Here is a 27,279-nt window from a genome sequence, read left to right as displayed (position 1 = left end):
TCACATTTATTTAGGGGGAAGAGGCTTCAGACATGATATTTCTGCCTTTGTGGCAGATCTAACAATCCTTTAGGGACCCAGAATTCTTGGGATCAGAACTATTAACAGCCATGGAAAACCCCACTGAGAGAAATTCCCAATGAGCCTGAAACTCTCTCTGAATTTTGTCTTAGCTGAGAACTCAGTGGGTATTTCCCTTCTTCCTTATTTATTTTTCTAATTTCCTTTCTAGGTAGGTTTTGTATGGGAACTCAATGGGTGCCAATAACAAGGAGGCAAGTTAACAGCTCCCCACTTTGCTAAATCACGTCATCCGCTGAGCAAATGGGAAGCGATTGGAAAGATCTAATCAGTTCTTTCATGGCCAACAGAGCCCATAATGTATGATGTCTAGTGTACCACACATCCGCAGGCCTAAAACTCAGACTTGCCTTTTACTTATTTTTTTCCTTTTCATTGAAGCATATATTAAACACAGTAAAAATACACAAATCTTAAGTTACAGCGTGATACCTTTTTGCATCTATACCCACCTGTTTAACAAGCACCCAGACCAGACTTAGAATATTCCCATCACCCCAGAACATTCCCATGTGCTCTCGTCTCAGTCAAGAACCTTCAAAAGTAACCACCAGTGCTTTATTTAAAAGCTATCTTTTAATTTAAAAACATGAGTTTTGGGGAAAGAACGAGACGATATTATTTTGTACAGAGATGCAGAAATTGCACCAAATAATACTGACACATACAACATATACTAAAATGTGAACTATTTTTATCCCCTTTACTCTGGCTCTCCATCTTTTTTGGGGGGGGGTCTCACAGAATTAAGTATTTTTATTGAAAGTCAGATTTTTTGCTAGCAGACAATGCCTACAGCATGTCAGATTTGCTCTCCTCTTCCTCACCATCTAAAATATTAAGGCCATTGCGTGTGAAGGCAGTGAGCTGAGGCCACCCATCTTCCATTTGACTTTTCTTAAAGAACTCATTCGCTGAAGCACTGTCGCGCATCTCCCACTGTCACTGTGGCAACATGCATGCATTCAGGGCGCCCCTGCTCCTGTTTGCACAAGGGAAGGAATAAAGTTCCCTTATAGAGGCCCTACTTCTTTATAGAGAGTAAGAAGGCTGAGTGAACATTTTGATTTTAAAGGCAAAAGGGTAAGACAAAGCACAGGAAGTCAGCTTCCACCCAAATCTCCCTCACCTTCCTTACTACTCTCCTATTCAGTTCACCTTGCCATCAAACCAGCTCTTGGGTTTATACCTTATTTAAAGTTTAAAACAATGATAGATGCAGACATTGTAAACTGAGTTAATGTTATACTTTTTAAAATCAGATATATTTTTAAATTTACTTATTTCTCTCCTACGCAAGGTTCTTCCCTTATGCAAGAACCACAAAGGCTACAACTCTCTCTTTTTCACCATCTAAAATAATGCCTTCAACAGATGAGGTATTCAATAAATATTTGTTGAGCAAATGAATGGATCTTCGTCCTCAAGCTCTGTGGGAGAACGTAAGGCTTTTATTCAGCAGAAGTGGGAAAGGACAGAGGATTTAGAAGAGAAGAAGGGTCATCTGAGCCCACGGGGTGTTGCCAAATTCCCAGACTGGCAAAAGAAGCCAGAAAGCTGGCCTGGCCCTTTCTGTAAGTTGCTAGCATTTCTAGTGGGAACTAGAAATAAGGCAAATCAAGCTGAAAGAAAGCCTGGAAGCCCTGTCCACCTGTCCTTGAGCCTTGCTCAGGTAGCTGGGTCCACGGCCAGGACTGTTCTCCTATTGCTAGAAGCATGCGAACTGATCACTTAACTTTATAACGTCATGGCGGACGGGAGGTTCCTTGACTCACAAAGCAACTACTCGTTCATAAGGCACTCAGTATTAGAAGTGGAAGTCCATTCCCAGCAAAAGATTCTTGAGGGAAAAAAAGCCACTTGAAGAGAAAACGAATTTTCAGGTGGAATTACAAATTGTCATCAGGGATCTTCCTGCTTAAAGCAAAGATTGCCAACATCCTCTTTTGAGAGAGTGAATTCTGATGGTCGTAGTAGTCTGTCTTGTTTGGAAAGGAGGGGTAAGGGGATGCTTCTGTGTTTCAGGAAAAGCAAGAGTCTCAGGTATATTGCTGCTGTTCCTCTGTCAGAGACCATGCTTAGCACACTCTGTGTAGCACACTGCAAACCCTAGCAGTACACAGAAATATCAGAGGGGACAGAACCTGTGGTGTTCTTTTAGGATCAAAATACTTAATAAGGAAAGATAAAAATTCAAGTGATGTCGATAGTATTGACCATCATTCTCTGAGCACCTGCCGTAGGTCAGGTGCTCTCATTATTTTGCAGTCATGGAGTACCATCCCACGAGGCACACAGCATTCTCTGTCTTTGAGATAAGCACAGTGGAGCTCAGAGAGGTTAAGCCGTTTTCCCAAAGTCACAAAACCAGTAAGCAACCAAAGTTAGATTTGAACCCAACTTTAATTGATGTCAAAGTTTATTTATTATTTTCCACTCTACCACATTTCCTCCTTAGAAAAAGAATCTGTTATCATCCTCTTTTGCCTGTGAAGCCAGCAGAATAGGTTGTAGACCTTTCATTTTTTCTGCAGGCATCCAGGCTTCCCATGACTTTTCCTTTTAAAAACTCCTCCAGCCTCTCCTGGCCACCTCACAGAGGAGAAGCACCATTGACTGGGGATCTAGGGACCTGGGTGGTGGACCAGGCTTACGGAGAAAGAGCAATTTGACCTTAACTAAATCTCTGGGCCTCATTCCTCACCCACGACCCCATCCTGCTCAAAATTTCTATGATTCTAAACTGTAAGTGACGGTGACCAGCATGAAGATTTCCTCTTATAGGTGAATTTCCACTCTTGAATATGATGAAAGCCTGAAGTCCAAATAATAATGCTTCTTAAAGTTGGAACTTTCTGGTAGTCTGGGTATATAGGTGAGATATTTGTTTCCCCCGTAGGGCTTTGTCATCCAACATCCTAGAATGCTATCCACTCTTTCTCCAAGAACATAAGGACAGCCTTACTGTACAATGTAGGTCTGTTGACCCTTTCCTCTCAGGTGTACCTGGAAATCTCTAAACCACGTGACATTCTAACGTCAGGGAGATTTGACAGGATGCATCATGTATTGAACAAGAGTGTCCTCCTAACCTACCTAGACCTTAAATGAAATTAGCGTGGGGCAAGTTAGAAGTCAAGTTAAGTGTGCATCACTTATTTATTTTTTTTTAAAGATTATTTTGACGTGGACCGTTTTTTAAAGTCTTTATTGAATTTGTTACAATATTGCTTCTGTTCTATGTTTTGGTTTTTTGGCCACGAGGCGTGTGGGATCTTAGCTCCCCAACCAGGGATCGAACCTGCACCCCCTACATTAGAAGGCAAAGTCTTAAGCACTGGACCACCAGGAAAGTCCCAGATGTGCATCATTTATACAACTCACACGTATGGGGAGAGGGAGGGAAGAGTTAGAGGAGTCATTGGATTAAAAGACCCCACCAGGCTGGTTGTCTGATCAAGATCTCCTTTAGCACCATGGGTTTCGAATTCTGGTGGGCGTAAGTGTCATCCGAAGGGCTTGGTGGGAATGCAGGTTCTCAGGCCCTCCTGAGAAGCAGCTCAGGTAAACTGATGCTGGTCTTGTGGAGCACATTTTAAGAAGCTCTACTTCAGCATGTCCCAAGGGAGGACTTTTATGTACTGTCCCTGTGATGGACTAAAAGGAGAAAAATTTGAAAGGGGAATAGGAAGGGATTGAGAAAGGGGTCTGTGATTTTTCAGTAGCTCTAGCACTCTCTTTGGAAAATACGACTTTCTACTTGAAACCAGGTCCGGCCAGTGAGGCCCAAGTAGGCTTCTAAGTGATTGGACCGGGGGTAGTGAGACAAGGGGGCTTAATCACGAGCCTCAGTCACCATGGCGTGGCATGCTGGTAAGGTCAAGGCAGTAATAACAAGGTCAGTTCATTGGCACCAAGAATATGGTGGGTGTGGCTAGAAAACTGGGAACGCTGCTAAGAGGGGTGGAAGGTACAGCAGAGAGGAACCCAGACCAGATGCTTATTAACACACACGAGTGTGCAAAGGTGGACAGTGGAACTCTACTCAGGGCGCTGTCTCTGGTCTCTGACTAGAAAAATCAGCCGCCGAGAAATTTCAAAGGAAATTGGGGTGGTGGCTGCAACATTCACTGCATGAACCCCAACTAAAAATTTACAAAAGCTCCTGGTACTGAGCAGGGAGGAGGTCAGAGCGTGGAGGAAGACCAGCTCCAGGTCTTTCGTGAGGAGGGATTCGTGTTAAACAGAACTCCACCTGGGCTGTAACCTACTACATCCATTTAGCAATTTTTGGCAAGCATTTATTGAGCCTCATGCTATCAGACTCTTGAAATAAATTTCTCTCTTGAAGGAGATCGTAGTTTAACATTACTAAGATATTAATATATATGTGTATATATGTGTGTGTGTGTACATACATATATTCTTTCAGTGGAGTCTATCCCAGTAGTTCTGCATTTATTATTCAACTTTTTAAAGTTGTTTTCAAATTCTCATTTAAAGAATCCTTCCAGATTATGTAAATCAGACATAGTTGAACTAAATCAAGTAAAAGGCTTTTCATTCATTGTCCCTTGGGGCCTAAATAAGCGCTCACACTGATTGGGTAGAGCAGAGAATCTACCCTTCCAGACCTAGATCCTGAGAGGGCCCTTTGGGTCTGTCAGGGAAGTATGACTTGCAATAATCATTTGATGACCCTGAATCAAAACTCAAGGTACCCGCGAAAGGATCTTTATCCACAGAGGACAAAAGTAATTGGTCCAAGTTTGGCTAGGCATGCAAGGCATGAAATGTGGCTGTGCTTTTTTATACAAGTAAAGGTTGAAAATTCATGGCTGCCAAGTATAATGAGCTAATAGACATTTAGCTAAAGGCTTCCATGACTATTAAGATGCAAATCTAGGGAGAGTATGGTGTCTTAAGTACCGTTAGTCATTTCCTCCTTTGTCTATATGAGTTGATAGATTCTCAGGTTCCCTACCCATATCCCTGAGAGCAGACTTTGATACTGAGAGTATCAAACGGAAGGATGAACCTAGGTGGATAACAGGGCTCAGAACCCTGTGGCTAGGACACCAGAGAGAAATCATTTTTTCAATATTGTCTAGGGCTGAAAGTAAACCCCAGGTTGGTCGTAAGCTGTGCCGTTAGACTCTATCCCCTTAGTTAATTCCAAATAAATATAAAGCCTGTTTTTCCATGTTGACCTTGGGATTTTCAGGAGATGAATGGCAACACTGCTGGTTCATCAGGTGTTCTACTCCTGTCCCCTGACTAAAATGCCAGTGGCTGACTAGGAAGGTCCATGTTTACCAAACATTATAAAGGCATCACAGAAAATACCCATATGCATTGAGCGCTACTAGCTGGGAAGGACAGAAATACAATATCTGCTCCCATCTGTGCCTGGTCCCTTCAGAAAATGTGCACACATATGGTGGGCCCGTGTTAATTAAGTCCAAATATGGATTGGATTCAACTTGGAGAGCGACTGATAAATCTGCAGCTAAAACTTTTCCAAATGTTTTGATATTTCCTGAACGAAAATGTTTTGAAGGTGGTGAATGGGAGAGGGCTAAATGGAACACCATCAGAAAGAAGAGCTCAAATTATCAAAGATTCATGTAACCAATTCTGCCCACAGTTTAGTTACATTTTAAATTTCAGTCATTTCACAGCTAGTATTTATTTATACAACCAAATGTTCATGAAGATAAAATGTTATTAGCCGGCACATTAAAATAATGACAACTGACTTGTCCACAGTCACTCTGTTGCCTCAGTTCACAGCTATTTAATGGTGACACTGAGGTGAAAAAAGAGGGAGTAGCACTGTATAGCAGTGTCTTATTTGGGATCCTTTTACTTTTGGTGAAAGAGAAAAAGAACAAGTGCTTGTGAACTGCAGATATGGTTTTAAGAAAACCAAAGTAACTTTTCATCTGCTGACAGCTGAGAGCAAAATTGTGCTACTTTGCTGGTATTTTGCCGCACTAAGACTTCTGCTGTGGTAACTGGCGGAGACTTGCTGGCCACTGTTTCTGGTGGCAAAGGTTGGAGAGAGAAAGAACGGAGTCTTGGTCAGATGGTAGGATGGTCCATTCTTGATTAGATAACACTTTGAAAGCAAGCACAATTCCTTAGTTGACTCTTAACAAGCGGCTGAAGAGGGGGCCCAAGCCCTTAGCTGAAAAAAGATGCAACTGTCACTTCTGCTAGGAGCGATATACCTCCCAAAGGAAGGAAACCCAAGGCACAGAGAGTAGTCATCTGCTTGGGACTCATGGAAGGTGAGTGGAGCCTGAGTGTAACAGGTACTGAGTAAGGAAATGTCCATGTGTATGGATTAGGAAGAATGGGGAGAACTGTCTCGCCACTCCCCTCCCCTTATTCTACAGCCAACCCAGGGTGATTATGACATTCACTGAACATTTATCGGGGACTGAGAAAAACTGCAGATCAAAGAAAAATTAAGTGACTTCTCATGGTCACTTAGTAAGACTGGATTTGAACCCAAGTCCTCCTGAACTTCATTTTTTTTTCCAATTTTTTTTTTTTTTTTTTTTTGCGGTACACGGGCCTCTCACTGTTGTGGCCTCTCCCGTTGCGGAGCACAGTCTCCAGACGCGCAGGCTCAGCGGCCATGGCTCACGGGCCCAGCCGCTCCGCGGCATGTGGGACCTTCCCAGACCGGGGCACGAACCCGTGTCCCCTGCATTGGCAGGCGGACTCTCAACCACTGCGCCACCAGGGAAGCCCTGCCTCCTGAACTTCAGAACTGACATCTGCCCCACCCCCTTAGTGTTGTCTTTAATCCCTTAGCTCACTTGTTGCTTTCTTTCATCTAACTATTCATATTTAGCAAAATATCCCCACTAAAACGAAACATCGGATAAACATTTGTTCTGTTGTCCTTGGAAAGGGATGATCAATCCCATATGGGACAGCCTTCCTCTGAGTGTGTGTCACGTTGTAGAACTTCACATAATTATATATGTCCTTAATTGTCTTTCAATGACTGTCCAGTGATAAATGTTGTATCAGATGTTGGTTTGTAATTTTAAATGCCACGAGCAAGGATAGACTTATTGGAAAGACTGTTGAGCTTTGAGGATAGACGATTTTTTCCCATTTTAAAATGGAGTGTCTTTCCTTTGAATTATGTGCTATGAGAATGCACTAAAGTAATTCATGCGTTTCATAAGAGCCATGGTGATATTATTTGTGTTTATTTTGGGATTAACGTCATCGAGGGAGCCTTTGAAAAGCAGCACTGTGGACCAGGCAGAAGCCCACGTCAACATAAGTTGAGCAGGTTCACCAGGACCTCTGAATTTCCTTTGGCTTCCTGCCACAGGAAAAGTCAGGTGATTAATAAGGGCAGACTAGCCCTCGAACTCTGTTGGCTCCAAGCTACCAGGTGATTTCCTTTAGTCTTATATATCCAGTTAATAATTATCCTAGCCAACCATCTTTGTATAGTTGTCTGAAAGTATATAAACCCATAATTCATGAACACATTCTAAAATAATATCTCACGGATGCTCCTGCTGGTTGAATCAGAGGGTACAAATGATCTAATTTGCGATTGGGAAATTTCTCAATAGGGAGCTCAGTGTTAAGTATTTGTCATGGTGTAAACTATACGTTGAGTAGAAGGCTGCCTCTTAAACAACAGGTAGTCCAACCTTCCCTAGCCCACTCCAAAATCAGTTCCTCTCCTCAGATGTTCAGTTTGGGAGGAAACGGTTCAAAGATCCCAAAGTAGTTTGAGATAGGCACCTTACAATTCAGAATCCCCTCTTGCTGGCTCCCAAACCCTAAGGGACATGAAGGACCCACTCTTATTTCCTCATCCAGAAGGAATTTTGCGGTTTGGGAAAGAGGAGATCATTTTGAGACTTATTAGAGACTTATGACGGAGCTAGAAGGAGCCTCAGACTTGATCTCATCTCCTGGTTCAATCTCATTTTATAGTAAGGAAACCGAGACTCAGAATAATAAACTGATGGAGTTAGAGAGGCTGGTCTTTGAGCCTAGGGGATACAGTAAATGATGGAAGGAGGTGTGGTGCTCCTGATGCCCTAAGCTACCTTCTTGGTATTCTGTTCTTTGCACCATCACCTTCAGAGCAAACTCTAATGAATGTTAATGCAGTGGAAAGTTACCTCCAAATGGAGAAAAACCTGCTGGTTGCTATTGCTAGTCCAATCAGGCAAACAGTCAAGGAAAAGTGGTCATGCCGCCTGCCATGTATTTCATTGCATAACCCCCTTTTTTACCCTTCAAACAAGGGTAAAATCCTTACTCTGTTATGTTTGAACCAGTATTATGCCCTTGAGTGTATGTGTCTTTCGGAACCCAATCAGGAGCTCAGCAGAGCTTTCCAGCACTTTAAGAGAGTCTGTCATGTACAGAACACACTTTCTAGACTTTAATGCTTCTACCTTCAGATGCATCTTTTTTGAGGACCACTGTCCAAAAGTGCCCCCTCTGCACCACTTAGCTCAGCTCCTGCTGAAGCCACCGGCATATATGCGTGCCAGCACGTCCCACCCTCCCAACCTTGCTTGCCCTAGGGAGAAGGGAATCGTGGTTTCCATGGCATTTTCCAGCACTTCTCTGAAGCCTCATTGCTTAATTCTGATGTGGGCGCTTATGTTACAGTCATTAATTACCGCATTAAGTCAAGTCCCAAAACTAATGAGGATTTGGACACAGATTTGGAAGATGAGAATGTAATTTTGCCTGGATTATAGGATATAAAGATAAACATGGTCCAAATATGCACAGAGAGAAGAAATCACAGCTTTGCATAGCTGCCTTCTAATAGAAAATATGGGCTTACATGTCTCATCACAATTGAGAGTAAGATAATCAAAGTATCACCATTGGTGACATTTAGGCAGGTCTTAGTTCACTGTGCATTCTGTTTTCAGCTCTGACGTCTAAATAAAGAATGTTCTTTTTTCCTATGCCATAAAAATCATTCTATAGCCAAAGTTAGAATCTTTGAAGTTCTTGCATCAGGCTGTAGGATGAGTCAAGGGTGGGAGGCTTTGTTAGAAAAGTTGGCCTTTTATGTGTGTGGATGGAGTTGGTCATTAGACAGGATTATTTGGGGAGCTCTGTTGGATGTCTGTCTAGAAATCTACACCCCACCTACTCTCAGTGGTGCCTGTAATCTATCATCAGAGGTAGAAGGCATGTCAATCCCCAAGAGATCTCTATGACAACTCAGATACTACTGGGATGGTGGAACACTGAATCATCAACACCTGCAATTATGAATTGAATCAAAAGGAATTAACAAGTAAATCACCTCTAACACCATAAAGGAATAAGTTTCAGGTCAGATAAAGTTTGATGATGAGGGGCTCAGATGTCTTGATGATGCAGGGTGCTGTTGTGGAGGATCAGTCCCATAACTGTTTATTGTTTGGAGAACTCTATGCAGTTGGCAGGTAGCATAGGGCCCCTAGGTACCGGGTCGGTAAAATAAAAGACACTGAAGGCAAACAATAATGTCCAGAGATCGTGGGGATCTATCCTGGTCAGTTTACTCTTCGTCTTAGAGACTGGGACAGAAAGCACAATCATGAAATTACAAGAAAATACCAAGGGCCCTAGAGTACAGGGCAACGCCACTTTTGACTGTCTATGCATATAGCATATAGTGTATTCTGCTAAAGCTCTTAACCAAATCATCTCTTTTTGAAAGCTGAGGAAATAGAGGTTCAGGGAGAGAACAAATTTTCCCTAGGTCACACAGCTAGTTCTGAGGCCAGAGACACTAGCCCAAGGGTGTTTGACTCTAAAACCCCAGTCTAGGGCTTCTCTGGTGGCGCAGTGGTTGAGAGTCCGCCTGCCGATGCAGGGGACACGGGTTCGTGCTCCGGTCTGGGAAGATCCCACATGCCGTGGAGTGGCTGGGCCCGTGAGCCATGGCCGCTGAGCCTGCGCGTCCGGAGCCTGTGCTCCGCAATGGGAGAGGCCATGGCAGTGAGAGGCCCGCGTACCGCAAAAAAAAAATTTAAAAAAACCCCAGTCTACTATAGTATCAGAAGGAACCAGGATAGCATTCAACATCATAAGGTTCAGAGTAGGCGCTCTGAACCATACAGCAAACTGAAAACTGCAAGATGAAGAACATCTTGGTGCTGATTTTACACACTGTAAAATTAAACCAGCAACATAGTTTTGGTGACTAAACATATGTCCACTAACTCTGGTGGGATGAAAATGTATTTCATTTTCAAAAATGAAACAAAAACAGTGAGGTAATCCCTCCATCCTCCTAAAAATGGTAGCCATTTGTTTATCATGTTAACAAATGTGGGAAAAAGCGACTGATTTAAGTTGTAGCAAATATGATTTAAGTTATATAAGGAGGAGTTTCTGCACAATGTTCGAGATCCAAGGAGAGAATATAAAATCTCCTTCTCTGAAGGTCTTTAAAAATAGAATAAGTTCTCAACAGGTTGTCTGAAGGTAAGGAGTTGACTTAATGACTTTAATGGGTCTTTTCAGCCCTTTGATCCCTGGGATAGTAAAAGTTTTCAGAAAGTAGATATGCTATATAAGCTATACATGCTGTATAAAACTATCAAATGAGCTTCCTATTTGAAGGTCAACTGTGGCATCTTGAATTTAAAGTCTTTTTAGACATTTGCGAAATTTTAAGATACTTTATATTCTCATCTTAAATCTTACCTTCTTCCTCCACTAGTCCTTTGAAAATTGAGTCCCCAAAAGGTTGGTTCGAAAATGACATGTGTTTGGCATTGTATTTGTTTGTGTCTTTGGATTTGAGTTGGAATAAATGAAGAATTAATGTGGGGTAGGAGATGATAGCTCTGAAATACAAGTCAAGAGCTTTGATTCTTATCCTAGCTTTCCTATTTATGGGCTCCATTATTTTAGCTCATTTAACTTTTTAAAGAAGTCACTTCCTCATCAGTAAAACAAGGATATTTTGCCCTGTAATACCTTCAATTAAAAAAAAATCCTATGCTTCTATAAAAGTCAGAGTTTTGGCAGAAAAGTCTCAGAAGCAGTGGGAAGTAAGGGAAGAAAACAAATATTAGCAAAGACATTGTGGACATATGAGACCAGCTGCTCCTCTTTAAAAATGCTTACCCTCGAGCTTCCCTGGTGGCGCAGTGGTTGAGAGTCTGCCTGCCGATGCAGGGGACGCGGGTTCGTGCCCCTGTCCGGGAGGATCCCACATGCCGCGGAGCGGCTGGGCCCGTGAGCCATGGCCGCTGAGCCTGTGCGTCCGGAGCCTGTGCTCCGCAACGGGAGAGGCCACAACAGTGAGAGGCCCACGTACCGCAAAAAACAAAAAACAAAATTAAAAAAAACACAAAAAACCAAAAATGCTCACCCTCTCCTTTTCTCTTTCATATTGCATACCATAGGTCATGATGCCCTGACTTCTACTACAATTCATTATATTCAATTCAGTAAATATTGTTTGAGCACTAATATGTATTATACCCAAGGCTCACCTCGTTATTCCACTGTGGATTCAGGCCTTTTAAAGTAATATGAATTTAGAATTTGACTGTCTCTGAAGAGGGTATACAAAGCAAGATGTGTGTCCTTGTTTACACTTTGGTCAAAAATGGTCAACACTTAATGGGGTGGGTCAACAAAAAACATGAAAACAGAGTAAGATCAAACATATGACGGAAGTGAATAATTTAAAAAGTAATCAGAGGATAAGTGGACAGAAATAGGCTTGACATCATCATCAGAGACTATGTCCTGCATCACTGGATGGAAATTTTCTAACACTGAGCTAAGACCTTTGGTTCCTATTTAAAAGATTTGTTTAAGTTTTACTCAGGTGCCTCAGGTGTTTGAATCTGCAGGACATGTATGGACTTCCGGTCTATTGTCACTCCCTTTTAAAAATCTTGGTCTTCTGGCAAACAGATATATTACCTCTTGGGAAGTGTGACCTTGCTTGTTATGAAGTCAGTGGGCTGCAGAGTTCTCTGTGTTCTGCTTGGCCATCAAAGCCTTGGGCTTTGGTTTCCATGCAGAGTTAATTCTACCTCTGCTCCTACAAAGCTAAGAAAGCATAGAACTTTTCCTGGCTGAAACGCTACCATCCATTTGCTTTAGGTTTTAGGAAAATTCAAATACAAAACATAGCCATAGAACATTATTTTTCTCACGTGGCCCAGTGTTGAAGTAATTATTAAAATGTGTCAGGTGGAGGCAATTCATGAGTTTATCTTTGGTACTTCTGTTGTATGCCTCCCTTCTATCTTTCTTAACTCTCTTCGTCCTATCTGATTTTTCCTCTCAGGCATCCAACATGCTCTCTGTCACTATTCTTCACAGACATTAAACCTACTATCAGAAAGAAAATTTCGTTTCAGCTCTTTATGGCTTAGTATGAATTGAGGATAGGGTTTTCCCTCTCCTGGGGGTATTTGCATTGTGAACCTTAGAGTTGAGGGAAAGTCCTTCCTAATGGAATGTCAGCAAGGACTTTCCAGCACCTTTAAGACACCAAAAACTGTACTTTAAACTTGAGTTGGACCTGCAGCTGGGCCTATATTAGCACTAATTCCTCCTTACCCTCTAGTTAAATTGAGTCCAGTGACTCAAGTAAACAGGAGTGTGGGTGCCGACCCCAAAATTCTAACGATATTTGAGTCACAGAATTCGTTTGCAAAGTTAGAGCCACTTTTCTTTTCCTTGTTCCCTATTTATTCCTACTACTCAATTTATCTTATGTCTGCCTGCCTGGTTAGACTGGAGCCCTTCCAGGACAGAGACCACATTTTACTGACCTCTGGATCTCTAGGCCCAGCACCGTGTCCGGCTCATTGAAAACCCTTCCAGGCAAGCAATTAGATTCCTGCAATTCAAATCTGCCAAGAGCTGTGTTTCCCTAAAATGGCATGCCCAGTTCTCCTGCACCAAGGGTCTTTCCCCTGATTTCATAGAATACCCACAGTGAAGGAGAAGTCTAAACCAGCCTGCCACAGGACAAACTCTACCCAACCCAAAACAGTTGTGGGGTATTTCAGAGCCTACTGGGAACCAGAGATAGAAGAATTGCCTCTGGATCGAGTCTCGGGGACATTGTATTCTTCATGGTTCTAGAATGGAAGGGCCTGAATAGAACAGAAGGAAAAAAAAAAAAAACCCTGGTTTTATTTCGGCAGTGCATGATGCCAGGTATTTACTAGAGCAACTGCCACCCAAGGCCCAGAGGGTTAGCTGGAGCAGCTGATACCCTGTGCTGCTTTTTATAACTCTCCTTCCCAGCACCATGCTCTATATATGTCCCATTTCATCAGGTCACATCAACTTAGGTTGTGCCCAATACTGCATCTTACACCAAATGCATCACCATGTGGAATATTCTGTGTTTCCTTAAAAATTTTTATAAAAATAAGTGTAAAGTTTCTTAAAAATAAAGTGGGGGATATTTCCCTGGTTCTTTGTGGAAGCGGTGACTTTGCCACTTTTTACAAATGAGCAGCCTCTTTCCTTCCAAAAGACATTGCAGCTATCTGCCACCAGCAAGCTGTGAAATTACTAGGTTAAGAATGGAATCTACAGTACAGACCTAAATTGTATATAGAGTTGTGAAATGCAGTTTTGGTGGTGGTGAGTCTGCAAACTTGTGAAAATCATTTGCAAAGACACTAGCTGCCTCTTTTTTTGTTGTTGTTGTTGGTAATAAGATTGGAGAGAAAGGGGGAATTCTCTAAAGAATCTTTAACATGTCAATATTTATTCAATGTATTCGATTTCTCTCATATATAATACACTGTCTTGGCCCTTTGGGAGGGGTTACAAAAGATGAAAAATCCGAATATCTTGGCTTTAAAGAGCTTATTATTTAGAAAGAATGTTAACTTAAAAATGCAAAAAAAAATGCAAACAGCCATCATTTCATTTATTGAGAACATACTCTGTGTCATGAACTGTGGCAAGTATTTTTATTTACTCTATATCAGGGGTTGGCAAACTATGGCCAAAGAGCTAAATCTAGTCCACCACCTGTCTTTGTAAATAAAGTTTTATTGAAACATGGCCACACCTAATCGTTTGAGTATTGTTTATGGCTGTTTTGTGCTATAATGGCAGAGTTGAGTAGCTCTGACAGAGTTGAGACAGTCTGACTGGCAAAGCTAAAATACTTTCCATCTGCCCTTTACAGAAAATATTTGCTGACCTCTGCTGTATATAATTCATTCTCACAAGAATACTCTGAGTTAAATATGGTGTTTCCCATTTTCCAATTAAGGTAACTGAAGGTTATAGCTTATGTAACTTAGTAAGTGGCAAAGCTTCGGTTTAATTCTAGGTTTGTCTGATTCCAAAAGTCTGTGTTCTTATGCTATATTTGTGTACAGAAGTAGCCAAAATATGGGATAGGAAGAAGTCAGAGACTTACAGATTCACAGAGAAACTATTATGAGAGTTCCTAAAAGGGAGTGATTATTTTGATTGTAGGGTGATATTCTGGAGAATATTCTGGTGAAGATCATATTTGAATAAAAAAGCAAAAATGCATCTGAGAAATTTTCTATCCCAAGCTCAAGCCCAAGAAATGTTAACAGATCAAGATTACATGTTTAGTTAGAAGTAGATCTGGGATTAGAACCAGTTTTCCGTTCACTGAGCTCAAAGTATGCGGTCAGTGACAATACTGAGCCATTGAATCTTTGTGTGTGTATGTGTGTGTATGTGTGTGTGTGTGTGTGTTTAAATGCTATAGAATGGCATAATTATTTGAAATGAGAATTTGTTATGCTCAGTGGTAATTGAACTAAAGGGCCTGCACTTCCTTTATTGAACCAATCAAAAACATATTTATGGGGCTTCCCTGGTGGCGCAGTGATTGAGAATCTGCCTGCCAATGCAAGGGACACAGGTTCGATCCCTGGTCCGGGAAGATCCCACATGCCATGGAGCAACTAAGCCCGTGAGCCACAACTACTGAGCCTGCGTTCTAGAGCCCGCAAGCCACAACTACTGAGCCTGCACACCTAGAGGCCGTGCTTTGCAACAAGAGAAGCCACCGCAATGAGAAGCCCGCACACCGCAAAGAAGAGTACCCCCGGCTCACCGCAACTAGAGAAAGCCCGTGCACAGCACCGAAGACCCAACACGGCCAAAAATAAATAAATAAAACAAACAAATAAATAAAAACATATTTGTGCAGATATTTATATGATCCATCCTACGTAATCCTACCTAATATATTTTGGTTATGGAGAATTACACTTCTGAGACCATGGGAACCACTGGCACTCTCACCAACTTTAAGTTTAAATAATAAACAAGAGGCCACAAAGGATAATATTCATATACATCTTGCCCTGCAGAACCGTGCAGCTCTAGGTCAGGAGAAAAATGGAGCAGGGAGCGGGGGGCAGCCGAAGGAAGCTTACCTGATACTGTAGAGGACTTTGCCATTTTTTGAAATGCGAAGCAACTTGTTGTCGGTGGTGACATCATGGAAGTTGGCCCCCTTCTCATTGGCAAAGAACAAATCTGGTTTCCAAATGGAGTCCAGCATCGATGGGTCCAAGTCCAGAGAATCATCAGGGTACTCGCTATAAGCCAGCCGTGAATCATTCCACTGTTGTCTCAGAAAAATATTCACTCGGTAGTCCTACAGAAACGCCATGCAGAAGTGTTACTTCTTGCCCACTCTGGCGTATTTTCCCCTCACTCTTCTGCCTGATTCAATGCATGCAGTGTTGGTATCTGAGTAAACCCAGCTGTGTATATCTTGGTCAAAATAAATCACTCAGTTCTGTTAGGAGTGGGAACAGAGACGAGAAGGAAAGAAGACTTGACCAAAGCAGAACACTAATGGAACAAGTTGAGCTGGTTGAATTTTTGTTTCACTTAATCGTTCTGGAAGGAAATAATACTAACTCAATCTGGTTTTGCTGTAGAAAAAGGTAATGATAAGTACAGGAGTCAGTCTGTGATAGCAGATTGTCAAATAAAACCTATTCATTTTCCAAATCAGAAATGACATGATCTCTTTTTCAATCTGCTCAGATGCTCTGGGCAGAAGAAAACCCACTCTGTAATTTTGGTAGTAGAAATCTTATCATAAAACTCTGACATGATGGGCCAATATTTTTTAAATTCATCAACATAAATATTAAGATGGTTCATGTTGACAAGGTAATTCCCTTACAGCTACTTTTGAAATTCTTAAATATTTTATCATTTCTCTGAATGGGTTGTATCTACAGTAGTCAACTGGAGATTTCAAAACAGAAATCTTTTTCATGTTTTCCTAATCTGAGCACCTTTTGATAAAGGTGTTCCTCCCTGTGGGAGCCTCAGGTACACCCTGTCATTCCCACTTGGCATGGGAATTTTCTTCTGTGCTAATGAATCAGTAACTTCTCTTCAGAGGATTTCTACTCAAAGGTCTTTAGGTTCATGGAAACTGTTGCTTCGCTTGACAGAGCAGACCCAATAAAGGCTTCAACAGTATTCCCTAGTCAAGCAGGACTATGGTTCAGAGCTAACAGTGGTCCACATCTGCCACTGTGGTCATTTAGGGTGATATATACTCATCCCATTTTACTCTCTTTCCTTTACCTTTTTCACCTTCATTTGCTTTGTTTCCACATCTTTGGGCACCTGGATTTTGAGTCATTGTTTACTTTTCTCTAACAGTGACCAACATGTCCTTGGTTTGCCTGAGAACTTTCCCATTTTAGCCTCAGGTAAACATGAAATTTTCAGGGAACCCACTCAGTCCTAGGCAAAACTCAGATGGTTGGTTACTTTATAAGGTACAATGGAGACCACCTCGGGTTGGTCGGTTTTGGTCAATCCCTTTAGAGCCAAAAGAAAATCTGTAAGTAAGTTATAAAGATCAGGGTGTATGCAAGAGAGCTTCAAATCCAGTTCCTTCTGCTTATTACCAAACTCTCCAAATTCCCATGACTTTGCCCCCCAAATACAGCCATCCTGATGATCAGGCTGGTAGAGTATTTTGGAAATGGCAGTTCTTAGAAAGAGTGCCCACTGTGGGTTTAAAGAATGCTAATAATCAAGTAGTTACTAACTTCTGAAAATCAGTCATCAGAACCCAGCTTATTAGGAAAAACTGAAATATTAAAAGAAATAACTGTACGTTTCCTTGTTGTACAACATAAGGACTTTCTGACTTGGAAAATTTTATCAGCTGACTTTTATTTGGGATTATACCAGGCTTGCACAGCAAATTCCCAGACCTAAGAGGGTGCTCTTGTGAGGCCAGCCAGGCTTCCACCCCATTCTGTTTGCTCACTGGTTGCCCCCTCCTTCCATGAGTGAGCCAAGAGGATGGCAGAACCTCAAAGTTCTCCCCATCACATATTTTGCATTTTGGGGATTGTCCAAAGGGACCAGAGGGTAGTAACTGGAAAGAGATTACCAGTTCAGTGTTTCATTGGCAACAGGAGTGACTGGAACCTTTGGAGTTTTGTGTGAGTAAAGAGTGGGAATGTGTGATTTGTAGAAAATCAAAACAGGGGCTATTGAAAATATAATAATCCAATTTGCGTATAAATAGGCACTGGATAGATCAACTGTGAGATTTTCTTAAGGTTTCCTGAAGGAAAAAAATGCAGTGTCTTCACTGTGTGACATCTACCCCTTTTATTTCCCTTAGGGTGGGAACCAATTATCCTTCATAAAATTTTGTGTGTGGGGGTCTATGAGCTTGTTTCAGTAGGAAAGAAGAGGACGTCATCTCTTAGCCAATTCTGGAGGTAGAAAAACTCTAAGTACAAGAAGTAATGACAGCTGGAAATAACAGAGGTGAATGGGTTAAATTTCTTAGGCCTTTGGGAGGCCATTGAGGCCCCCCACCCAGGAAGGAAACATAGAATGGGAGAGGCCATGAGACGCCAGATAGCGAGCACTGGGCGGCAGAATCACCAGGACAACATCATTGCAGTCCTCCTTTGAACCTGAGAATGATTTAAAGATGCATTTTGAGAGACTCTAGAGAATATTACTTTGGTGACATACAATATGAAAACATTGACCTTTTTAAAAAAAAAATCTCAATATAAAATTTCCCAGCTAATGTATTAATACATCTTTTTAAAAAGTCTTTCCCACAAGTATTCTTCTCCAGTGTTTCCTGCTTTTCTATTTTGAATTTTATCTATTTAAAATAATAAAATAGGTTTTCCCAATATCAGAACTTTAAAAAGAGCACTGAATCTATCTTATCACAATAGAACCATTAAATATCTAACAGTTAATTTAAAATAAATTAATTAGCCTATTCATAAGCAAGAATAAGTGGAAAAGTTAGAGGAGAAAATACATTTTACTCCACAATGACAGGAATTATATGAAACAAGACTTTTATTAGATATTTTGGGAGTGTTTGTTCTTTATAATGTATAGGAATTAAAATTTTCCATAATTTTTTTCATGATGCTATACATTATTCCAAAATAAATGGCAACCCTTAAAACCTTTAAGAATAGCAAAGGACGCCCAAGGATATAGAGAAGTAGATAGCCAAAGAAAAGATTTTCCGGGGCTGTGCCCCTGTAATTCTTTCAGTTCACTATCATTTTCAATGTAGGGTACAAATTTGATGCATGATTTATCTATGCATCACCTCTGTTTATTTACAGATAGGTTTATTCTCTCAAGATATTCCAAACCACAGGAGATAGTTATATTGTTCTGTAGCCTTTCTTTGTCTTTATTTTTGCTTCTAGGTTTAATGAAATATTAAAGAAGTAAATATTAAGAGACATGCTTAAGTGTAGACTGAATTTTCTTTTATACTGCCTTCTCTCTCCAGAGACAGATTCTACTTCAAATAAATGACGTATTTCCTTGTATTAAAATTTGTTTTCCTATGGTTGACTCTCTGGGTACTAGATTAGGTAATAGAAAAATTCAAATTAAAAAGTGTGAGTGTATGTATATATATTATATATATATGTATATATATATATATATATGTATGTGTGCACATGTGTATGTGTGTAAATACATACACATATCTTTTATTTTTTCAAAAGCTATGTGTAAGTCATAGAATCTTTATTATATTCTTAGCACAGTTAATACAAGTACCTATATTCCATACTATTATTTCATATCAAATTTAGAATTTCTAAAGTTTTACTTTTCTTGGTACCTTCTAATTCTATGCCCATTGCCACAAAGATTGTTTCCTTAAATTGAATTATTTTGTTACTATTATATTTAGTGTAGCATTTGTACATAGAGATTGCCACTCTGTCTCATAAATATTATTAAACTTTACTGCTCTCTTTTTATTTTTATAGGTATATATTTTATAGGTATATATTTTTCAATCCAGTTATGTTATAAAGTTATTATAGACAAAGATATGCTTTGTGGATTTCCCACAGACCTATATGGCACTTTAGTTTTAACTTCACTGCAGTGAAGTTTTCATCATCTTGAGTCTGTGCTAGCTTTGAATATGGGAAGTTAGCTTTGAATTTGAAATTATGGGAGGGGGGGCAGTCGCTTTATGATGAATCCAGGTTTTAACATTGCATTGTTAATTTAGAGACCAAGGACACCTTATATCTCAGATTAACAAAATGTTAGGTAGATTCTTGGTTCTCCCTTAAAAATTCAGAAATAAGGAATGTAGCTACCTGCTATTCCTGGTAAGTTAGCATCTCCTTATGAGTTGCTTATGCACCTATAGAATGAAAGGTCTGTAATGTCATTCCAGCAGTTACAGCGTAGCCTGCATTCTCCTAAGGGGCTGTCTACACCTTATCCAGTTCTTTAGGAAAGTGATTTCAGATCGGAGATAAAACAACTCTTCACCCTGTAGCGGTAACCAGCAGAGCATGTGGAATTTGGGGAAGAGTTTGGGGAGCTGGAATCATATTCTGGAGATGCTCTCCAAGTGGACACGTTTTGTACACCTTCAGCTCTTTCTACCCCCTTCCCCCTATTGCAGTCTCTCAATATTAAATGAGGAAAGGGTCTGAGTCTGCTGCTGTAGCGTGGGGAGTGTTCCAGCACCCATAGGTCCAAATCACACTCTATTCACCCACATCCTTCCAGGCAGTCATTTGGAAGCTTTAAGGAGACTATCTCTTCTCCATTCTCTGATGGCCCAACCTTGGGGACAGCTGTATGCAGATGGCATGCAAATACTCTTGACCTTTACTGACATTATCGATATTCCCAAACTATGCCCTTATAGTAGGAAGGAGGCTGTTGCAAATACACTCCTCATCCTGTAAATTCACTTGCCATCACTAGCTAAAGGAAGAGGGGAAAGAAAGAAAAGGCAATGGTAAACTGACGTTCCGAAACCGAAAGATAACCTGTCTCGTCATACAGCCCTTACTGGTCTTCTGAGTCTTTTGGAATCATAAGGAAAAAAACAAACTGTTCCACTGAATACTTTTAACACAGGGTCAGCTAGTAATGAACATCACCAGATCCCTGTGACTCTTAATGAACAGAAGTACATATTTTGAAATAATGTGCATGATCACAATGATCCATAAAAATATTCCTTAGAATAACACAAATATATTGTCCTGTGAGCAGTCTTTAAACACTAACATACCAAAGGAGTAAGAGGCAATACTGTGTCTGCAAGTGAGCCTAATCTTTGTGGGCAGTTAGTACCAACAGTAATCTAGTGGGATTTCATCAAACATAAGAGGGCAGACTGGATAGAACCAAAAGAAAGTCATATCACATTATTAAAACAGATAATGATTGCCTCTTATTTAGAAACAAACATCCAAACTAAATCCTTCAATAATGCTATCAAGGGTTGTGGGATAAGAGTGGGACATGAGGGAAGAGAGGGAAATCAACATGCTCAGAAACTCAAAATTCTGAGACATTCTTGGAAAAAAATCATTCCAGAAAACATAGAGAAAGCAAAACTATTATCCCCCCCCCCCATAGCACTAATCAACGTCCTCAATGACTACATATATTACTGTGCATAAAACCTAAAGGTCTGATGTCTTGACTCCAACTAAAGACAGTTCAAGGAAGAATCTGTTTCTGTTTAACTTTTTTGACCATTCTTTTGAGTCACATTTTGTGAGAATGTTCGTGGATGGTAGAATCTCAGGGTTTTGGTAAGGGAAGCTCAGGCTGTGATGACACCCTGTGGGTACATCAGGTAGGTCCCCAGGCAGGGCCTAAGGGGTCTGGGAAAGTAAGACCTTTTCAAGGTGGAGCAATTCTCATGTTCTTATGAGCCCCTGAATAATGTCCATTTTAAATAGTGATGCCTTAGATCCCGGAGTTGGCAACCTATGGCCTGTGGGCCAAATTTGGCCATAGCCTGTGTTTATAAGTAGTTTTTTTTGGAGTATAGCCACACCCATTTGCTTACTATTGTTTATGGCTTCTTTTATGCCAAAAGGGCAGAATTAAGTAGTTGTGACAGAGACTGTCTGGTCCTCAAAGTCTTAGGTATTTACCGTCTGGCTTTTTAGAGAAAAATGTTTGCCAGTCCCTACCCTACATGACATGATTTATTCTTTGATTTAAGCATGGTGGAGTTGCAAAAAACATTTTTTTTTAGTTTCACACAAAAGCCATAATTGAAGAAAATAAAAGATATTTTTAAAAGCCAAATTCAGTTTGTCATTACATCAGAAGCCAAGAAATAAATAAAAGAAGCACAGCACACTGATCATTCTTCTGATCATGCGATTCAGTGCGTCTCATACAGCAGAATAGACAGGCCGTTGATATTACGCTTGGACAATGATTTCCAAAGTTTTGCATAGGAAACATGACAAAGGACACCTTAATAAGTGGCCAAGAAGCACCTAAGCAGCCCATTTATTAAACACCTTCAGTAGCTCTTAAAGACACAGGAAAACAAGGATATCCATCGTTTCCATTTTCATCTCCTTAAATATTTAGCTTTTTCTTGCATTAATGCACACTGAAAAGGTGCACATTTACATTTTTGACTGAGGGTAAAATGCAATAAGGAGATTTAATCAAAGCAACTTAAGGGTCTAATTAATGCAATCAGCGTTAGGTCGTGCAAATATTGTCATTGAATGCCATCGTGTAAAGCTGGTGATAGTGATTTGGGCGGCTGGAAGATTTGCCCCTCTTACCAGGATAAAACCAGGAGGGGAGAGACAGAAACTGAATGCCAAGTACAGAGTTGGAGTCTCCTTTCCATGTTCAGCTTTTCTTATGAGTCATTTAATAACCCCATCAAAACTATCCTGGTTGGGTAAAATTCTTAATGCACTACATACTGTCAAAGCCCCAAAAGTCTCGTTTCTGGACAATGCTGTGTCAGAATAATATTAAAACGGGTAGTGGAGTTGCATTATGTCTGACTTGCCAGTAGAAAGGAGTGATAAGAGGTAAATTATTCTTTTATAACATTAAGGACACCAAAAAGTACAGTAATTTGTTAAACACAATCCTGGTAGCCTAAAAGAGAGAATTCATAAACACAGGGGAACGCTATTTTTTACTTCTCAATGGCATTATGCTCATTATTTCACTTCTTGAGTGTTTCTAGGACATCGGCCACCATAGTAGTATAGTCACGCTCAACTATAGTTTTTTTCGATCTCATTCAATAATATGACTGTATACTTTACATAGTACTGAAAATTTAAACCGGCCAGTTGACTTAGGACTTAAATTGTATGGGGGCCAAGAAAATGTTTTACCCAAAATGTAATCTCCACACAGTAGCCTAGCACTGTAAGCCTACTTATCTAATAGGCTGTGTCACAGGCAACAACACCATCTTGACATTGATAAGGAATCTTGGTGGATTTTACAGTATCTGAGATCTTTTTCATGTATGTGAAACATGTCTGCACTTAGAGTGTGATGGTTTTTTATTAGTTTTTTATGTTTATGTTTTTTTTTTTTTTTGGAAAAGCCATGCATGTGATGTAATTGCTTTGGACTTGGAACAACTTTCTGTTGCCACCAAATTGTGTGTGTGTGTGTTCATTGTAAGGTCAGCTCCTTGGCGTATATCTTAAATCAGTGGTCCCCAACCTTTTTGGTGCCAGGGACCAGTTTCGTGGAAGACAGTTTCTGTATTAAATGTAGCATGTCTGAGGCTTATGTTAAAACTTCCTATTATATGAAGAATATCTCCCAAACTTTGAAATTTGTATTTCTGAAACATTGGAGATGCAAATATTTAAATATCCTTAACTGTAAACCATGCTTAATACTGATCATTCTACCTAAATCTAACCGAACATCACGTGTTTCCAAAATTTCTCTGGCATGATGGATAAAAGATTATTGAATTTTAAATAAATAACTAATTGTCTTCTAGAGGTGAATGAACTTGGAAGTTGGCACTCAGTAAATGTCCTACAAATATACAACAGTACTCTTTGATCGCATATCCCATTCCTTCACACGATGGCTTCAGTGCTCAGTCCCACTCACCATTGTAGTTTCTGCTATTGACCCAAAGCTGTTGATAAATATGTTGCAGGTAACATTTACAGGAGGCCCTGCAAGTTGAACAATAAATAGAAAATTTGACAGGTTGTGTTCATGGCATAATCAAGTCACGTTTTTCTCTTGCCGGTGGCGTTGTAGCACTTACCATGGTGGTTTCTGTGACTGATCCAAAACTGTTGATAAAAATATTGCAAGTAACGTTTACTGGAGGACCTGCAGAACGCAATAAGAACGTTGCAATAGACATTGAAGCAAAAATACAGCTCCATCAACATCTGTGCAAATGACTAGAGATGTAAACAAAATTAAAATGATGGTGAGATTGCAAAAAAAAAAAAAGTTTTACCCAGAGAGCTTAACAGTGATAGCATTCCCACTAGCATTTCCAATAACGACAGTTATGCAGTAACTTACCCTGAAGAGTTTTGGATTTGGAAAATATAAGCTGAAGACTATTAAACGGAATTCATTGTCAATAGTTGCTATCAAAATTGCCTTTTGGGTGGGTGGCTTTCTTTGACCTTAGGCTCATCAACATTGTAGATGTCAACAGTAGGTGCCCATGGTGATGAAATAGCCCACATTTATGAGTTCAAATGGAGCTGTGTTTTGAACTGTGGATGGGTCAGAAATATCCACCTCCTTTCATGTGATACCCTTTAAATCAGTGGATCTAGTTTGATTCTCTTGATACCTCTGAATTTACCCTATTCCTTCTTTATATCCTGTGACCCCCCCAATGAAAAATGATGCACAGAAATACAAAATCAAAGAAAATTAGCTCATTTTAAGAACCAAACACAGCAGTGTCACTTAATGTCCAGATTGTCACCTCAGTAAATTTACTGTAAAGAAAGATTTATTAATCCTAAATGTGCTATAAACAAAGAGCCTACTTTTTCCTCCAGAGACGGAGGGACTAACTCTCTTTCCTCTTGCCCTTTGTCTCTCATCCAAGCACTAACCAGGCCTGACTCTGCTTAGCTTCAGAGATCAGGTATAATCAGGCGTGTTCAAGGGGTATGGCCACAGACTCTTTGCCCTTTGACAACAGATAAATCACTTCCTGATGACTTCCGGTTTCATGTTATGCTGAACAATATGTTTATTGCCCTCATGTAGTTTCCCCATAATGCTTTCTGAGATAAGAAATGGCTCATACTGCCATGAACTCACTGCTTTCCCCTGTGGAAATTTGTCTCTTTTCACTTGACAAAGGCTCAGCAACCTGGTGCAAGGTACACCCCAGTTGGCTCAGTACCCAACAAGCCAGTAGGATCTGAACGAGGAGGAGTTTGACTTGAGGCCTCCCTCAAAGGCTGGTAGTAAAACACAGCTGTGGCCACACTTGAGCGCCATGTTTTTACTTGTACAAGTCCACGTTGAGTTCTCAAAATGAGGAAAGGAAAAGGACTCAACAGCTAATGTAGTCCCCCAGGCAAGGACTTTTGGTAAAAGAAGGAGCAAGGAGTTTGGGTAAAAGAGATGTATTGAGCTGTTTTTCTTTTTAACATAACTAACTTTTCTGTTTTTAATGAAACAACAATGTGTTTATTTTTTAAGAAGTGTTTGCAGGCGTGGAATCATAGGCACCACCATATTACCAAAGCATTTTCAGCCTGCATCTTTGAAATATTCCATCTTTTAGTTCATCCCTCTGTTATTCAGCATCTGCCAACTTGACTTCCTCTCCATGGTCACTTCCTACTCTACTTGATTTTGTTTTTCTGTTTCGGTTACTCAAAACAAACAAAACAAAGCAAAACGAAAACCAAAAAGAGTCTCTTTCTTGGCCATAGAATTTTATTCTATAACAAATATATTCTTCTGCTAATAAGAAATACATTAGACAAGGTAGAGGCACGTCATGAGAAATTATGTATCTTTGCTTTTTTTTCCTCTGTTCACAAGAAAATATTTCCTTTTAGATGGTCCAATTTAGGATGGAAAACTTTCATGAATTTTTATATGCAAGGTAGAAAATGAATGATGTGGGAAAAGAAACAAGAAAGAGAGAAATGTCATCTTAACAGGAAGAATTTGAAAATCCAAATGTAGTTTGTCTCGTACTGTACATTATCTGATTGTCTGGACTCCCCACCTGGCTTGAAACCAATTAGAAGGCTGGGTCCTACCATCATATATCTGTTTCTAACGTTCCCAGTAAATGACAGTGTGAGCATATTGCTAGAATTCAAAATATTTTTTAAGCCACCACATATTGACACACTGTACTATAAGCACATTAAAAAAATTACCTAGTTTAATCCTCACAAAAGAGGAATTGTTTTACTGCTCCAATAAATATTTTCAGATGAGGAAACTGGGAGTTAGAGAGGTTAAGTGACTTGCTTAAAGTCATGCCACAGTAATTAGAGAAGCTGAGACTCAATGTCTCATCGTTCTGATTCCAAAAACCTGAACTTTAAACCCCTTTGCTGCGCTGGATTCATTGCATAATATCCTCTGACCTGCCAACCATGGTATTTCCCATTGGTTTGTACATTTCTGGGATAATTTAATCCTTCACATCTGATCGCTTCAATCTTGGGCATCGCCTTAAGGTTCATTTGCATTTGGGTATAAAACCTTGGGAAGAAAAAAAGTAACTTTTTTTGGATAAGGGATTAGCACATGCGTGTAATAAGAGCCCACATATATTAAAACCTCGCTGCATGCCAATGAGTGCCTTATTTCATTCTTCAGTAATTACATGCTTCCATGTCCCCCATTTTACGGATGAGGAAACTGAGGCATAAAGGAAATTCATTAATTTTCCCAAGGCCACAGAGTTTGTAAGAGGCAGAAACTGCCTAACTTTAGGGACACCTTTTTAAACTACAGGGATAAAATGCCTGAGGCCAATAGACTCATTCTAAGGATAGAAGTTACCTAAATATGGGAATATGCCTGCAAATTTTTCGGGTTGAATGATAGAATCATTTTTCACTTTTAAGAGTTATCCTGACATGTGCCAGCACAACCTTTCCTCTGTTTTAGCCCAATCATCTGCTAAGGTGTTCTAATTAACAAGAACACATTCTTAGATGTGATCCCCAGCGAATGAATGTGTTCTATAAACTGCAGAAAGAGTTAACACTAGTTAACCTCATCTAATTGGTTTATCAGCAAAGATATTCCAAAGTGAATTGGATGAGACTTTGACTGGGAAGAAGAATTATGTAGACATCTAATCTCTCATATCCCTATCCTCCCCTCCCTCCCTTCCTTCCTTGTCTCCTCTCTCCCGTCTACCCTCTCTCCCTCCCTCTTTTCCTTTCTTTCTCACTCTCTTCCTTTATTTTTTGCCTTATTCTTATGAGAAAGAACAACCTTGCCATAACTCAAGTATAAATGGAAGTAAAAAATATATTTAGAATACTTCATAGGGATTTGGAAAGATGGCTCCCCTCCCTGACCCCCAGCACAAGGTATAACAAGCCTCATCCCATACTGATCCTCTTTGTTGCTAAATATCTCTCTCAGGCTGTCTTCTTTGGAGTAAGGCATTTGTTTTGGTAACCCAAGTAAAATTAGTTATGCTACTTGAGAGGGATAATAGAGTTATTGATTATTGCTCGTTAACATCTTCAGTTTTGGGTCAGTTGATCAAATTCGCTGTAAGAGGGAATAGGATCACTGTGAATAGTACATCCTAACTATTGTGTCCCCTGCTACTCACACCAGAGTTGGAAGATCAGCAGAATCAGCACCACCTGGGACCTTGTTGGTCCA

General features: G+C 40.2%; 1 protein-coding gene across 3 annotated transcripts in view; it reads right to left on the bottom strand.

The window, feature by feature from the left end:
* Positions 1 to 27,279, bottom strand: part of GLRA2 (glycine receptor alpha 2) — a 181,583-nt gene that overhangs the window by 114,815 nt on the left and 39,489 nt on the right. For 2 of the 3 annotated variants that reach the window (XM_024755249.1, XM_024755250.1), the window contains exons 3-4: positions 23,690 to 23,757; positions 15,513 to 15,736 (exon numbers count right to left, since the gene is read on the bottom strand). In XM_024755249.1, coding sequence (XP_024611017.1) covers positions 15,513 to 15,736; positions 23,690 to 23,757 — 292 coding nt within the window. Of the gene's footprint in view, positions 1 to 15,512; positions 15,737 to 23,526; positions 23,595 to 23,689; positions 23,758 to 27,279 lie in introns of all 3 variants that reach the window. The other variant, XM_024755248.1, reaches the window with a different exon arrangement.

This window comes from Neophocaena asiaeorientalis, unplaced genomic scaffold (genome assembly GCF_003031525.2).
Source record: "Neophocaena asiaeorientalis asiaeorientalis breed wild unplaced genomic scaffold, Neophocaena_asiaeorientalis_V1.1 scaffold668, whole genome shotgun sequence".
NCBI lineage: Eukaryota > Metazoa > Chordata > Mammalia > Artiodactyla > Phocoenidae > Neophocaena > Neophocaena asiaeorientalis.
The sequence above is the reverse complement of the archived record's forward strand: the minus strand, read 5'-3'. Positions and strand labels throughout refer to the sequence as shown.